The sequence below is a fragment of the Cotesia glomerata genome, unplaced genomic scaffold (assembly GCF_020080835.1).
Source record: "Cotesia glomerata isolate CgM1 unplaced genomic scaffold, MPM_Cglom_v2.3 scaffold_40, whole genome shotgun sequence".
Taxonomy (NCBI): Eukaryota; Metazoa; Arthropoda; class Insecta; order Hymenoptera; family Braconidae; genus Cotesia; species Cotesia glomerata.
In genome coordinates, this window is record NW_025404017.1 from 60,785 (window position 1) to 75,000 (window position 14,216).

A 14,216-nucleotide genomic window follows, 5' to 3' on the forward strand; every position below is an offset into this window, starting at 1 on the left:
CAGCTTTATAAAATTTATACTCTTCTTTAGCAGTTATATTTAGATATTTATCATTATAAATTATATTCTTAATCAATAATTAATGTAAATTTTTTTTTTTTTTTCAAAATACTTAAAAAAAAAATATCTCCTAAAAATTATTTCAACTTTTTTAATAAAAATAATATAATTCAATTGGTTTTTTTGTTAAATCTTTAATTGAATTATTTATAAAATATTTTAGTGGATGCGAAAGTAAAAAATTATAGGCATTGAAGTCTCCAGTCTTTTTTCTCCATTGGTGTCTCCAGAGGGCTCCATACATAAAATATCACATACCCGCATGTCCACATCACGTAATACATGAATAATTATATTTTGTACGGACATAACCAGTGGCTACGTCTTTAGAAGATATTTTTCTCAAATGTCGAAACAAGATATTTTTACATAATCAGTCAGATCTAAAAGGAATAAATAAATGTTATATATTTATATTTATCTACAGATATATACATATATAATCAAATAAATAAAATAAATAAATAAAAAAAAGTAAAATATTGTTTATAATCAATAATAATAATAAATCTTAAATAATATTAAAGATTTATTTATTTAAAATAACGATTCCAATAATACTAAATGACAATACCAGCACGGGCTTTGTCCCCGCTTGTCACCTGTTTGTCTGGTTACTGCTCGTGATCTACAAAAAATAAATTAAGAAAAAAAACAAGTCTGAGCGAGAGAGAGATCGTGAGAACCGGTAGAGAGGTCCGGTAGTACTTTCGTCGTTACCGATCAAGTCTCTTGTTGAGTTTGCGGGTGGAGAACCGCTGATATTTAGCAGGGTTGGGTGTCAGGGACGCACCATCAATTTGCAAAAAACGAGAAACCTTAAAAGAAGATAATATAATTACCGAGTACTACTTATTTTTATTTTTACAATATTCAATTTTACACTCACAGGTAAGTTTATTTTTTATTTCTTTTTATTTATATTCTTCATAATTAAATTATTATTTTTATTTAATTACTACTTATTAATCTTTTCAGAAGCTAAAAAGTTGAGTTTTCATAGAAGAAATGTCAAAAAAAATTATAACTTATTATTAGATATAATAAATAAAATAATAATTAGTTAAGTTTCTGACAGTCTGTTAATACTGCGTATTACCGTTTGTGTTGACAGGTATGAATTTAGTAGGGCACAGGTGCAAGTGAGAACGTCCCTGGTTTTCTGGAAATCGTTAGTGGTCCGGGGCCATTAAACGCGTTTTATGTGTCTTGCAATTTGATCCTGCAGCGCTCAGTGCGCTGATCAGAGAGTAACCGAGAGTAATTTACGCGAATTCCTTAGCATCGTGTGGACTCTCTGCAGGTGGGCTGCTCGTATCATCTACAATTATAACTGCAGTACCACTAAGTCTGTTGTCAACAGTGTGTTACTATTTAAACTTGTTAATATTATAAAAAAAAAAAACACCAAACAAAGCGTCATATATATTTTTTTTGGATCGATAAATCGTTCGATCATCGGTCGCAACAATTTCGTGCACTCGACGAGTGCACGACAAAAAACACAAAAAAAAATATACGACATCGAGGGCATCGTCTCAATATTTGTGAGTAAAAAAAAAGTTGAAGCTTTTAAATTATTATGATTAAATAGTGATAATGTGTTATGCATTAAGATGAAATTTATTGTTAAATATTTGAATTAAAGTGGTATTACATAATCTCATGATAATTTTATTGATTACAGGGTAAATGATTGGTAGTTGTTGAAGTGTAATGCAGGGCATTATGCCAGTTAAAACTAAAACAAGAGTACCAGAAAGTATGGGTGTATCTGGAGACTTGGTTGATGCTCGTGCTAAGCAAGTTCTTCGTGAAGCTGTTGATGCTGTTGTCAATAGTTTTGCTAAACATACTCAAGGGTATGGAAGAGGTAAAATTATAAATATATTGTATTTTACATTTATTATTGATTGTTGTTCATTATTTTATTTAAATATTTATTAATGATCAATAGTTAACGTTGTTGAGGCACTACAAGAATTTTGGCAAATGAAACAAAGCAGAGGTACGGAATTGAGAAACGGTGCATTAGTTATTTACGAATCAGTACCAGGTGCTAGCCCTCCATATGTTTGCTATGTCACTCTACCTGGTGGCTCTTGCTTTGGTAGTTTTCAAAGTTGCCCGACAAAGGCTGAAGCCCGTAGGTCAGCTGCTAAAATAGCGTTAATGAATTCAGTGTTCAATGAACATCCGTCGAGAAAAATAACTGATGATTTTATTGAAAAAGCTGTAGCTGAAGCGAGAGCTAGTTTTAATAAACCCGCACCTACTTCAAATGGTCAATCACAGGTTAGATTTCATTAACTGTTTTAAATTGAATTTTTTATTTAATTAAGAATAATTGGGGTAGTTTTTCAAAAATTCATTGTTAGTCCAGTTGAGAAGAGGCAAAATAAAGACTTTACTTAGTAAAAATCGCTAAGAAGAAATTTCTTTCACAGAATGATCCAAAATATGCTAAAACTACGACATCCGAAAAAATCCAACAAAAAAGTTTGTTGCGAGTCTATTTTTTTATAACTGAACGGTCAAAATTGTGGTTTTAAGCAAATATATGATCAACTCCAGTACACAGATGAGTAAATCCTTCGTAGTAGTATATAGTTAAGACTAATGGATAAAACAAGTCAATCAGTAGACTCCTACGTGCTATAAATCTTTAATTATTTAAAAGTTAATTAATTTTCTCCGTAAAGTAATGTTTTTGTTGATCCGCCATATTGCTTGGCGTCAAAAGTCGTATTGCGCATGCGCGCGCACCTACTCAAATTCAAACGCTGAGAAATAATTCCAAATTTTTTCAGTGAACTATATTTTTATTCAAAGAAAAAAATTAAATAGTATCAAAATTTTTACATCAATGATTAAACATTAATTAAGAAATTCTTATTTTTAATTTTATTAAGAAACATTTCACTCAATAAAGTTTATTTAAAGAAATTAATTATTTTTATTATCAAATGCTATACATCTTTTTAGTATAATCAAATTGTAAATAAATTAGAGCATGTATATTATTCATTAATTTCAACAATTGATTTATCACATTTACAATAAAAGCAGTAACAATAAAAAAATGCTAATTCAAAAGTTCTCTAAAATAAATTAAAATTTAAATGTCATCGTCAGAACTATCAGAACTTTCGTTGTTATCCGGTTTAGCTACTGTTTTTCGAATTTCATCAGCCTCTGAACAATGTTCTCCACATATGAAACAAAGTGATCTAAAATTAAAGTGCTGATTTGAAATCGAATCGTTCATTGAATTTTCGCGGTAACGACTGTCAATACTCCGTTTTCTCGCGGTACTTACACATCTTACATTAGTGTATGACTTACGACATTTTTCATGTAAGACAATTGATGGACAATTATTCCATTTATGCCACAGATTATCATTTCGCTTTTGACTTGCTTCTGTCTATTTCAAAAGTCCCGTCGACACTGTAACAGTTTTAAAATCTTTCAAATTTTCATCACACAAAACACACGAATCTAAATATGCACGATCAACTTCCATTTTTTCCTGTCCACTTACACTTGATTATGAATTTTAATCACTTCAATTTTGAAAATTATCGATTTATGTCTGCTTACTACTGAAGTTCACGTAAGAATATAACTTATTACAGCAAGAACTGTTTAAATATCCTCCTCAGAGCAATACAAATTTTATATTCAACGTTAGGTATTGTGTTACATTTGAGAAAAGGCATAGATTAGTATTCAATTAAGTAAGGAGCGTGACGGATTAAAAGAGGCGATCCTACCTGGACAGAGCAATTAAAAGGTACATCAAGTTTGACAATTAACAAAGAGTCAGAGAATGACCGCAGAATTTCTGTAACATCTGCTTACAATAATTGCAAGTGACGTGTTTAGAAATTTATCTTAACAGAAACATAATTTTTCAATTACATACAATATAAGAATAGGACGAAGTAATTAATATCCATTGCTTTAAAATTTACATAGAAATATCACTTTAAGGATTTTTAAACGGAAATTTGTCTAACAGTAAGTATACAATTTAACAATAAATGCAAAGAAATAAGAGTTTCTTAATTAATTTTTAATAATTGATGTAAAAATTTTGATACTATTTAATTTTTTTTTTCGAATAAAAATATAGTTCACTGAAAAAATTTAGAATTATTTCTCAGCGTTTAAATTTGAGTAGGTGCGCGCGCATGCGCAATACGACTTTTGACGCCAAGCAATATGGCGGATCAACAAAAACATTACTTTACGGAGAAAATTAATTAACTTTTAAATAATTAAAGATTTATAGCACGTAGGAGTCTACTGATTGACTTGTTTTATCCATTGGTCTTAACTATATACTACTACGAAGGATTTACTCATCTGTGTACTGGAGTTGATCATATATTTGCTTAAAACCACAATTTTGACCGTTTTGTTATAAAAAAATAGACTCGTAACAAACTTTTTTGTTGGATTTTTTCGGACGTCGTAGTTTTAGCATATTTTGGATCATTTTGTGAAAGAAATTTCTTCTTAGCGATTTTTACTAAGTAAAATCTTTATTTCGACTGGATTATGTTATTTCTTGTTATTATGTTGATAGAATAATGGAGATGAAAAAGAGGATCCTAACACAGGTATCGGTGCATTCCGTTTTATGTTGGAGTGCAATCGTGGTAGAACAATGTTAGAGTTCCAGGAGTTGATGACTGTGTTTCAACTACTACACTGGAATGGATCATTGAAAGCAATGCGAGAAAGACAATGTAGTCGACAAGAAGTTGTTGCCCATTACAGTCATCGTGCTCTCGATGATGATATGCGCAGTCAAATGGCTCTTGATTGGGTCGCTAGGGAACATGAAAATGGTGGTGGAGTTGTCGCTATGGAACTTGCTCTTGCTGAGAGAGAATTGGAGACTGCTAGACTCGCTGGCCGTGAATTACGATTTCCTAAAGAGAAAAAAGATATTCTTATGCTTGCTCATGCTCAAGTTTGTCCACAGTAAATTTTGAATTATTATTCTTATTCGACCGGTTATACCAGTGAACCATGATTTTTAATTATCAATAAGCAAACAGTTATTAAAATTACTTATAGTAATTAATTAATTATGAAAAGTAATTTACAAGCTAAATCGCTTCATTAAATTCTTCGAGTTAACTTATTAGTAGTAATGAATATTTAAATTTATTTTTAATGTAAATGTTTAGGTATTTTATTGCTTAAATTATAACTTCAATCGAAAGATTATGAAATTTTTTAGAGATTTTGTTTAGTTTATTTGAATGTAAAGTATATATAAATATACTTTTTTTTTTTTTTAATGAAAGTTACATTTCATCCAGAGGATACTTTTGCTTAATTAGTTTGAATTTGAATATAGTTTGTAATTTATTTTATACAATTAGTTGAAAATTTTTAATGCTAATTTTTTTTTAGATATTTTGAATCGTGTCTATTAATTACACTAATTAAATATCTCCGCATTATTATCATTATTATATTTAATTACTTGATAAAATGGAGATTGAATTACTAGATTATTAGGAATATATTTTTCATTTATAAATTATTTGGCCAGTGTTGTTGATATTTAAAAAAATTTATCAAACAAAAGATTATTGTAATTAATTGGTTAATTAAAAGCAATTAAATTACATTTTAATTAATAAATAATTTGTATATAAAAGATTAAAGCAATCGTGGAGTCTTGGGCATTCACTTTTGCAAAAAGTCTTCCACAATCATATTACGTTTTAACTATTGGGCATTTAATTATTAAATTCGCGAGCTTAATATGTATGCCTAACTTGCCCAAGTTGAGTTTATAACAGTAATAATATTGTTTTTAAATATTTTATTAATTAATGTTTATTTTATCTTATCTACTAATTGTTAACTTAAGTATATAGGTATTGAAAAGTATAAATAATTAAATATAAAAAAAAAATGAGTAAGCATAAGAAGGCAAGCTATTGAATTATCGATAATACGAGATTTGACTTTTTTTTATTTATTCATTTTTTTCTTTTATATAATATTTTGTGTTATGTCGCGAATATTGTGTGATAACTATCTAGTGTAATATTCATTCTTCCATTTTATTAATATCAAAATGTTATTGTCTTTTTGCCAAACGTTTTGTTACGTGATATATTTTTTGATAAGATAATGAGAACGTTAGCATGAATAAAATACAAATATTAATATCAATATTTGTATGGTGATAAAAAAAATTTTATATTGTACTTTTGAACGAAATTTTCTTTTATATGCAGTTAAATTCGTACTGTTTAGAAATATAATATAAATTTATGAAAATTAACTAATGATGAAATAGTTTATAACAATGTTTATTTTTATGTTATTGTATTAAATATTAACAATTGATAAAACCATTAATTTGTATTATTACTCTTATAATTTATTACCACATTTAAACATGAATGACATTTTCAGTTCTTGATGGTGAACTTCTATTTTCATCTTTTTCTTGTGTTGGATGGTCTAAAATTGTATCTATTATCCCGAACTCTTTAGCATCCGCTGGAGACATAAATTTATCTCTCTCCATGCTATTTTCTGTAATGAATAAGTTGATTTGTATAAAGCTTGTATCAAAAGTAAAAAAATTAGGAAAACGGTTGACCTTGAAGGCCATCCCTGCAACTTCCCGCCAATTCAATACCTAAACACTTGAAATTGCACTTATGACGTTTTAGAGCTCTTCGAGTTCATAAATACAAATTGAATATTATTTTGAGCTCTCCGAGCTCAAAAAAATAGCTTTTGTATGCTTTTGAGCTCAAAAGTTTGATAGAAGTTTGATAAAACACTATTTTTTTAATTTTTAAATCGCGATAACTTTTGAATGAATGAACCGATTTTCACGCGATTAGTGGCATTCGATGCAGTTTTTTAAGCTTCATGAAAAATCTTTAAGTTTATATTGACAGAGTGGAAAACTTCGGAGTAATTCCGAAAAAACTTTTTTTTTGGTTTTCTTTCGTCAACGATAACTCACGAACGAATCAACCGAGTTTGACCGGATTGGCGGCGATCGACGTGGTTTTTTGATGTAAAGAGCTGATTAGTTTTTGGCATTTATCGGTAAAGCCGTTTAAAAGTTATTCCAAAAAAACCACTTTTGAAAAAAATTTTTTTTGTAGTTTTTTTGCGATTTCTCAAAATCTACCGGTCCGAAGCGTTCCAAAGTATATACAAAATCTAAGTTTGGTCAAGCCCTTTCGAATGGCACCAACCGCGATCAAATCGGTTCAAAAGTTATAAGAGGTTTACATACATCCACACACACACCCACATACATACAGACAACATCGCGGGAATAGTCAGGGAAGTTTCCTAGGACCTCGAAACGTCGAGATTCGATGAAAACTCGATTTTCGTAAAACGGGGTGAAAACAATAACTTCCCGATTTTTGAAAATCTTCGATTTTTTTAGCGGGAAGTTAAAAATAATTTTATTAAGAACAACAGAAAATTATATCTGAATATGAACAACACTATACACTGTACCTATTCTCGAGATATCAAGACCAGTATGTTTGACGTATAGATGATTAATTTGTTTCTTCAATTTTAAAATTTCTTCCGCTTGAATTTGGATATCAGTAGCTTGTCCTTGAACTCCTCCAGACGGTTGGTGAATCATAATTCTTGCGTTGGGGAGAGAATGTCTCATACCGGGGGCACCAGCAGCCAGCAGTAAACTTGCCATTGAACAGGCTTGACCTACACACCAGGTTGCTATTGGTGGAAGAACGTACTGCATTGTATCGTAGATTCCTAATCCAGCTGTCACACTTCCACCTGGTGAATTGATGTACAGATGAATCGGTTTTTTATTACTCTCCGATTGAAGGAATAATAGTTGCGCTATCACCAATGACGAAACATCATCTGTTATCTAAAAAATAAAAATATTTAGAAAGCTTAATTTATGTATTGGAGTAAAAGTTTCAATTGAAACTCACTGCTCCCATAAGACATATAATTCGATCTTTCAATAATCTTGAATAAATATCATAAGCTCGTTCTCCTCGGCCAGTTTGCTCGACGACAATTGGTACTAAGTTTAAATTTCGCGAAATTATATTTCTTGCATGATTCTGTAAAGTAAATAAACAAGTTATTATTTAAGGTTATGAAATAAAAATTTACTAGATCATACATTAATCACGTACATTTGTAGTTAAAAAATTACCAATCCTTCTAAACAACATTTTTTGCAAAAATTCAGTAAATGTTAATAAAAAAATTAATTCTAGTTTATTACTTATAAACTTATGACTAAATCACATTTAATTTTACAATCAAACTATTTCACTGATTACAACTGTAATAAGTATTTGGGGTATCACTCTTTATTTATGTCATAAAATATAAACAAATTGAAATATGTTTACTGAATGACATTCATTATCAATTTTATAGACATAGGTACTTTACACATGAACTCAGAATTTTAGTTAAAGTAAAGCAATCATCGTTTTAAAAATAAAAATACAAATGAATATCCGTACACTAGCGACACTATGAAAATTTGAATTTTTCGCGGCAAATGTTATTTAAATGGAGACTTACACGTGTTCGCGCATATTATCACATTTTATCATTTTATTTTTGGAAATATTAGACGTAATATATGTTGGAGTCACATTTTTAACCCGAGATTAATTTTTCAATGTTGGTGGCAAATAAAAATCTATACTTGAAAATATAATTAGATAAATTATAGATTTCATGGAATTCGAAATTAATTAAAGAATTAGTTTTTAATGAAGATATGTGAGCAGTGGTAATAATTTGACATTATCAGTGAATACTACTGTGACGAACTTCCTCTATAGTTACTAATATTTTTAACAACGTTTATCAGTTGAGTTGTAGCTATCCCCTGAGTTCAAACCTGTCTCTTACTTTTTTTTTGACATATCTATGAAAAAATAAGAAAACTATTATAAAGTGGGTGAAAATTATTGTGTTTTAATATGAACTAATATTAAAATTGATTTTTGATATTTTAAAATTTAAAAATAAATACAATATTTACGTTTTAAATACTACCTTGTGTTTACAAATTGATAGAAATATGTTTGGCTCAAGAATATACTTTATTTTTTTTATATTAATACCCGCAAGTATAACTAGTATTAGGACTGATAAAAAATATTGTCCGCTACAAGAGATTTTTGATACCAAAGATAATTCTAGATGCTTTATTTTGCACACTGAAAATTTTGTTAATCATTACAAGGAAGAAACCAAAGATTGGATCGATAAGTACTTAATGGAATGCTCCAATGATTCTTCGAAAATACATACTCTGACTAACTTAACAATATTAAGATTGATTGCTTGTACAAATTTAGTGCGTAAAAATGATCTTATAAATATTTCATACGTTCATAAGTATTATCAAGATGATGAGAATTACTCGACTTCACGATCTATGACTATCAGAAAATGTTGTCCTCAAGGGCAGCGATACAGTACTGAAACTCGAGAATGCATGAATTTCTCTTCAAATTATATAGATATGTTTAACATACTCCGTGACTTTTCTGATAAAATTATTGATTCTTTATCAATAATTCAAGGTTTTCCAACTTGTAATTATAGTTTAATTAACCACGTCATTAGTACAATTGACGATCGACTTATTTTTTATAATGATACGTATCAGGTAAGCTATTAATTGATTTCTAACATTAAACTCAAAATAGTGTACGTCTTTTATGTCTTAGCAGTTATTACGCTTTATTCTTATCTATCACTGCCCAATTTTTTTTTCAACTGAATATAATTACATGATTTTTATTGTTATAATTGTTTTATTGTCTGTACGAAATTAATTATAAATGAAATAACAAATTTTATAATCAATTTTCCCTGCATATTTTACAAATTTATTTTTGCAATGTATACTAGCGAACATGCATTTTTTCAACAATTAGTATTATTTTTACATTTAGGGTCTAACTTTTTCAAAAGCTGGTAAAAAAAAACTATTTGTGACTGAAAATAATTCATGTTTTGACTTCGGATCATCTCCAGATACACTTGTCGTTATAACATGCAACGACGCTGAGTTTTGTGAGCATAACACTTGTTTGAAAAAATGTTGCCCAGAAGATGAAGCCCGGATCAATAATAAATGCCAAAAACTTTCTTTATTTCCATCTTTCAAAAAAAAATTCCACACTGAGGTAGAATCAATTGTCTACAATGCTCGTTATAATTCAACCTTATCAGACGTTCTAAAATTCACCGGTAATCCTTTTATTTTTATAATATTATTTAAAAAACAATAAATTATGTATGAAATAATAATGAAGAAATTTATTTTTTGATTTTTAAGATTATAGCCTCATCGTTGGATTTGTATCTTGTAATGGCAGTAAAAGAACATATCCAGTAATACCATCAAAAAATTGGTATTTTACTTCAAGTGGATATGTTTACGTGCCTGATCATCAGGTTGCTCGTCATCACGATGAATATTGCTTGGAAATGATATTCGGAAACAAATTTTTGGAAGATGGATTGTATCCTATCATGTGTGCCAGCAAGCATATAATTGCATTGAAAAATGATCCTGTGCGACCAGATGGTCCTGTGTTACTAGATGATCCAGATGATCCTCTTTCATCAAGGCATTGACCATATTTTATTGTTATTTAATTCTGAAAAAGATATAGTTAAAATATTAATTTGTTTAATCATTTTTTACTTTATAGAATTCTTATCAAAACAATAGCTGAAACAATCAGTTGCACGTTTCTGCTACTGACATTTTTGGTTTATCTAAGTCTACCATCTTTACAAAATATCCATGGAATAACTTTGATGTGCTATATAGGAAGTCTTTTTTTAGCTTTTAGTTCTCATACAGCTATTATTTTCCTGACAATATACGATAACAAGACTCCAGATTATTATTTAGTGGATTTGCCAGTGTGTAAACCTCTTGGTTACATAATGACAGCATCATTTCTTGCGGCTTTTTCTTGGCTTAATGTAATGTGTTTTGATATTTGGTGGACATTCAGGCTAGTAATTTCTTTCTTTTCTTACCGCTCCCTTGAAATCAAAACTGGAAAGCTAAATATAAAAATATGCTTTACTTTACTACTAAACATCATAAATGTTTAATTCTTAACACGATTGAATTTTATTTATAGAGGATACAACGGCGTAGTTTATATCAACCGTGAAAGCCTAGGACGCAGAAAGCGTTTCTTACTTTATTCTTGCTATGCTTGGGGTCTTCCATTACTTTCGTCCCTGTTTATCTTCATGTTGGATTCGAAAAAATTTATCCCCGACGAATGGCTTCCTCACCTAGGAGAGACCACATGTTGGATTGGAGGTACGTTAGCTTTAAATTATCATATAAATTCAATATGAGTAATGCGTTATTAACTCTATTCATTAAATTATTTTACAGCACAAAATGATAATATAGCAAAAGTTATTTACTTTTATGGACCACTTACTATACTCTTGACGATTAATGTTATATTCTTCATCCTCACTTTACGTAACTACAATAGGGTAAAAGCGAGTATTTTCAAATTTTTATCATTCACGAGCGCTCAATTAGATAAAGCTACTAAAACTAAGTAAGAATTCATATTAATAAAATTTACTTCATAAAAATATAATATAAAACTCTGTTCTAATGAATTATTTTATTTTCAGAGTAAGGCTCACCTTGAAGCTATTCATTGTTATGGGCATTGCTTGGATTTTTGAAGTAATTGGATTCTTCATTAAAACTTATATAATCAGTTTGGATTGGCACGTCATAATTTTTACTGTGTTTGACATAATTAATTGTCTCCATGGAATGTTTATTTTTGTTTTATTTGTGGTCAAAACTGATGTTTATCGCGCGTTGATAAAAAAATTCAGCCGTCATAGAGCTCATTTGCGATTTCATCGAAGATCTCAAAAAACTAATGACTTGAGGAATCTTTTTAAAAATTCAAGATCTATCAATTCAACCAGTACGTTAATAACGTCAACGATGGATCAGTTCAATTAATGAGCTTTTCATGATACTTTTTTATTTCATTTAATTCAAATAAATCCAAAACGCTCCGACTTGAACATCAAATTAATTGTTACAAATAAAAAATCAATTTCTCAAAATAATTATGTTATTATGAAAATTATTTCTTTGTTATATTGTATAATAAGTATATTTTTTTACAATAATTAAAGTTAACTTTTAGAACTTATATTCACTGAATGAGTGTGATAAAGAACATTATATATATTTTTGTTTAAGTGAAAGCGAGATTGAACGCCGCTGCCTAGAATAAAAAAGCATACACTTATTCAAAAAAACTAATTTAAACAATTAAAAAAAATAAGTATGTTATTAATATGACATTAAAAAAATTATCTCAATAAAAATTAAGTTAATAAAATTTTTAATTATGATTTCATTTACTCCAAAGTGCTAAGAATAATCTCAAATATATTTAAATATGATTGCTCTTTTTTCCTCGACACTCAAGCGAGGTTTAGTTATATATTTGATGTTTTTAAAGAGTTTTGAAATCGTACTATTATTTTTAAATAATTATTTTTTGTACTGTTAAAAAGTTAATAAAATTAGTAAAACAATTTATTTTAGTGATACTTAATAATTTAATATCAGTTACTCAACAATATTTATTATTCATCTAAAATAAAGAGGTTAGTTGATTTATTTTCATTTTTTAATATTTAATAATTATTATAATTAATTTTATAACTCCAACGGATTACTAAATAAAACAATAATTTATTGATTTACTACATATTTCAGACAAAATGAATTGCCAAATACTTTTTAAGTCAATTCAACGAGGAACATCAGTAATTATCTCCCGGATAACCTCACTTGAGTCTAGTCAACTTATCACTAGGCAATTCCATGGTTTAACTCAGACTCTTGTCACAGCAGGAAATGCACAAATTCCTGGATCAAATTTTTGTAAAAACTATTTACTGCAATCAGTTCAACCAATTTTAAATCATGCGTGTGGTCTAAAACACAAGGCTATCCTTAAGCGTCGTTGTAAGGATTGTTATATTTATGCCATCGAAGGAAGGTGGTTCGTTGGATGTAAAACATTTGGTAGACATAAACAAGCTCAGATTGTTAAAAACGAAAGAAATACATGGATGTTAACTTCTGTTAGTCAGTCTAAGAAACGCCCGTGGTGGTAAATACATTATTATTTAATCAACCATAACAATGCCGTTATTACTATTTCTATTATTATTATTATAATTAAATGAAATTAAATATAAATATAATCTTTAGTCTATTTAATGTATTTCTGTATCTTGTTACTTCATTTTATTAATTTATTTTTTTAAACCAGGAATTTTAAAGTCATCTTTGTTTAGTTAAGTCTTGAGGTAGCGGTAAAGTATAAAAGGCAATAGATTCTTTATCAAAAGAATTTCGTTCTACATTTGATTGTAGATAATTTTCTTTCCATGAATTCTGTTGAGCGTTTGACAGTGAATTAGTCCATACCTGTAATTATTTGAATTAATTTTTTAAAAAATTTATAAGTATTTAAAAGGTTGTGAGTTTAAAAAATGACTGAACTATCAGAAAAATTTTTTTTTCATACTTTCTCACAATGATTTATCCAGTCGTAAATAAATTGATTATTGATGTTATAGGCAATACTTTTTGACTGCTCTAAAAATTTTATACTCGTTTGATGTCTTGATTGAATCATATTAAAATAGGCTTTCATAAAAACATATCTAAAAATATATTTTTTTTTTTTATAAAAAATAATTTTCATTTCCAATAACAAAAAAATAATTACCGTGATAAAATAAACTTTGATGTTTTTATTATTTTTTCAATAATTTTAAATTGTTTTTTAATATCCGTTAGAATTATTTGAAGAGCATTGACATTTTTTCGATCGAGACTACGAACTAAAAATTATTTTATTTTATTTATACTCAGATTTTTATTTAAAAAATTATTACCGTATGACAAAAGAAGACATTCGAGTTGGTTTATAGCGACAATAGATTCATTTAATGTACTCATTTTGTGTGAATCGACATTAATCGTTCTTTTATTCCAAATTTCAGCAGACTCCCATTTTTCTATT

General features: G+C 28.5%; 4 protein-coding genes and 1 long non-coding RNA gene across 7 annotated transcripts; 3 read left to right on the plus strand and 2 right to left on the minus strand.

The window, feature by feature from the left end:
• Positions 1–843: 843 nt before the first annotated feature.
• Positions 844–5,213, plus strand: LOC123274516 (protein limb expression 1 homolog). 2 transcript variants are annotated; one of them, XM_044742159.1, is made up of 5 exons: positions 844–951; positions 1,175–1,607; positions 1,748–1,933; positions 2,018–2,355; positions 4,655–5,213. In XM_044742159.1, the coding sequence occupies exons 3-5, from the start codon at positions 1,777–1,779 to the stop codon at positions 5,057–5,059; spliced, it is 900 nt and encodes a 299-aa protein (XP_044598094.1). In that variant the 5' UTR covers positions 844–951; positions 1,175–1,607; positions 1,748–1,776; the 3' UTR covers positions 5,060–5,213. The 2 variants fall into 2 exon arrangements, with proteins under 2 accessions (XP_044598094.1, XP_044598092.1); XM_044742157.1 differs by lacking the exon at positions 844–951 and having other exon boundaries at positions 1,131–1,607.
• LOC123274517 (ATP-dependent Clp protease proteolytic subunit, mitochondrial) lies at positions 4,893–8,441 on the minus strand. Of its 2 annotated transcripts, XM_044742161.1 has the most exons (5): positions 8,259–8,441; positions 8,049–8,183; positions 7,591–7,981; positions 6,486–6,636; positions 4,893–5,003 (listed from the first exon to the last, which is right to left on the minus strand). In XM_044742161.1, the coding sequence occupies exons 1-4, from the start codon at positions 8,295–8,297 to the stop codon at positions 6,491–6,493; spliced, it is 711 nt and encodes a 236-aa protein (XP_044598096.1). In that variant the 5' UTR covers positions 8,298–8,441; the 3' UTR covers positions 4,893–5,003; positions 6,486–6,490. The 2 variants fall into 2 exon arrangements, with proteins under 2 accessions (XP_044598096.1, XP_044598095.1); XM_044742160.1 differs by lacking the exon at positions 4,893–5,003 and having other exon boundaries at positions 5,493–6,636.
• Positions 8,442–8,672: 231 nt separating this feature from the next.
• LOC123274515 (G-protein coupled receptor Mth2-like) lies at positions 8,673–12,187 on the plus strand. Its single transcript, XM_044742156.1, has 8 exons — positions 8,673–9,010; positions 9,143–9,760; positions 10,050–10,347; positions 10,436–10,730; positions 10,815–11,126; positions 11,259–11,446; positions 11,525–11,699; positions 11,779–12,187. The coding sequence occupies exons 2-8, from the start codon at positions 9,167–9,169 to the stop codon at positions 12,122–12,124; spliced, it is 2,208 nt and encodes a 735-aa protein (XP_044598091.1). The 5' UTR covers positions 8,673–9,010; positions 9,143–9,166; the 3' UTR covers positions 12,125–12,187.
• Positions 12,188–12,500: 313 nt separating this feature from the next.
• LOC123274531 lies at positions 12,501–13,325 on the plus strand. Its single transcript, XR_006511524.1, has 2 exons — positions 12,501–12,783; positions 12,896–13,325. It is a non-coding gene; the product is annotated as an uncharacterized LOC123274531 (long non-coding RNA).
• A 61-nt stretch (positions 13,326–13,386) lies between these two features.
• On the minus strand, positions 13,387–14,210 carry LOC123274514. Its single transcript, XM_044742155.1, has 4 exons — positions 14,089–14,210; positions 13,920–14,034; positions 13,716–13,854; positions 13,387–13,615 (listed from the first exon to the last, which is right to left on the minus strand). The coding sequence occupies exons 1-4, from the start codon at positions 14,150–14,152 to the stop codon at positions 13,469–13,471; spliced, it is 465 nt and encodes a 154-aa protein (XP_044598090.1). The 5' UTR covers positions 14,153–14,210; the 3' UTR covers positions 13,387–13,468.
• Positions 14,211–14,216: the final 6 nt, after the last annotated feature.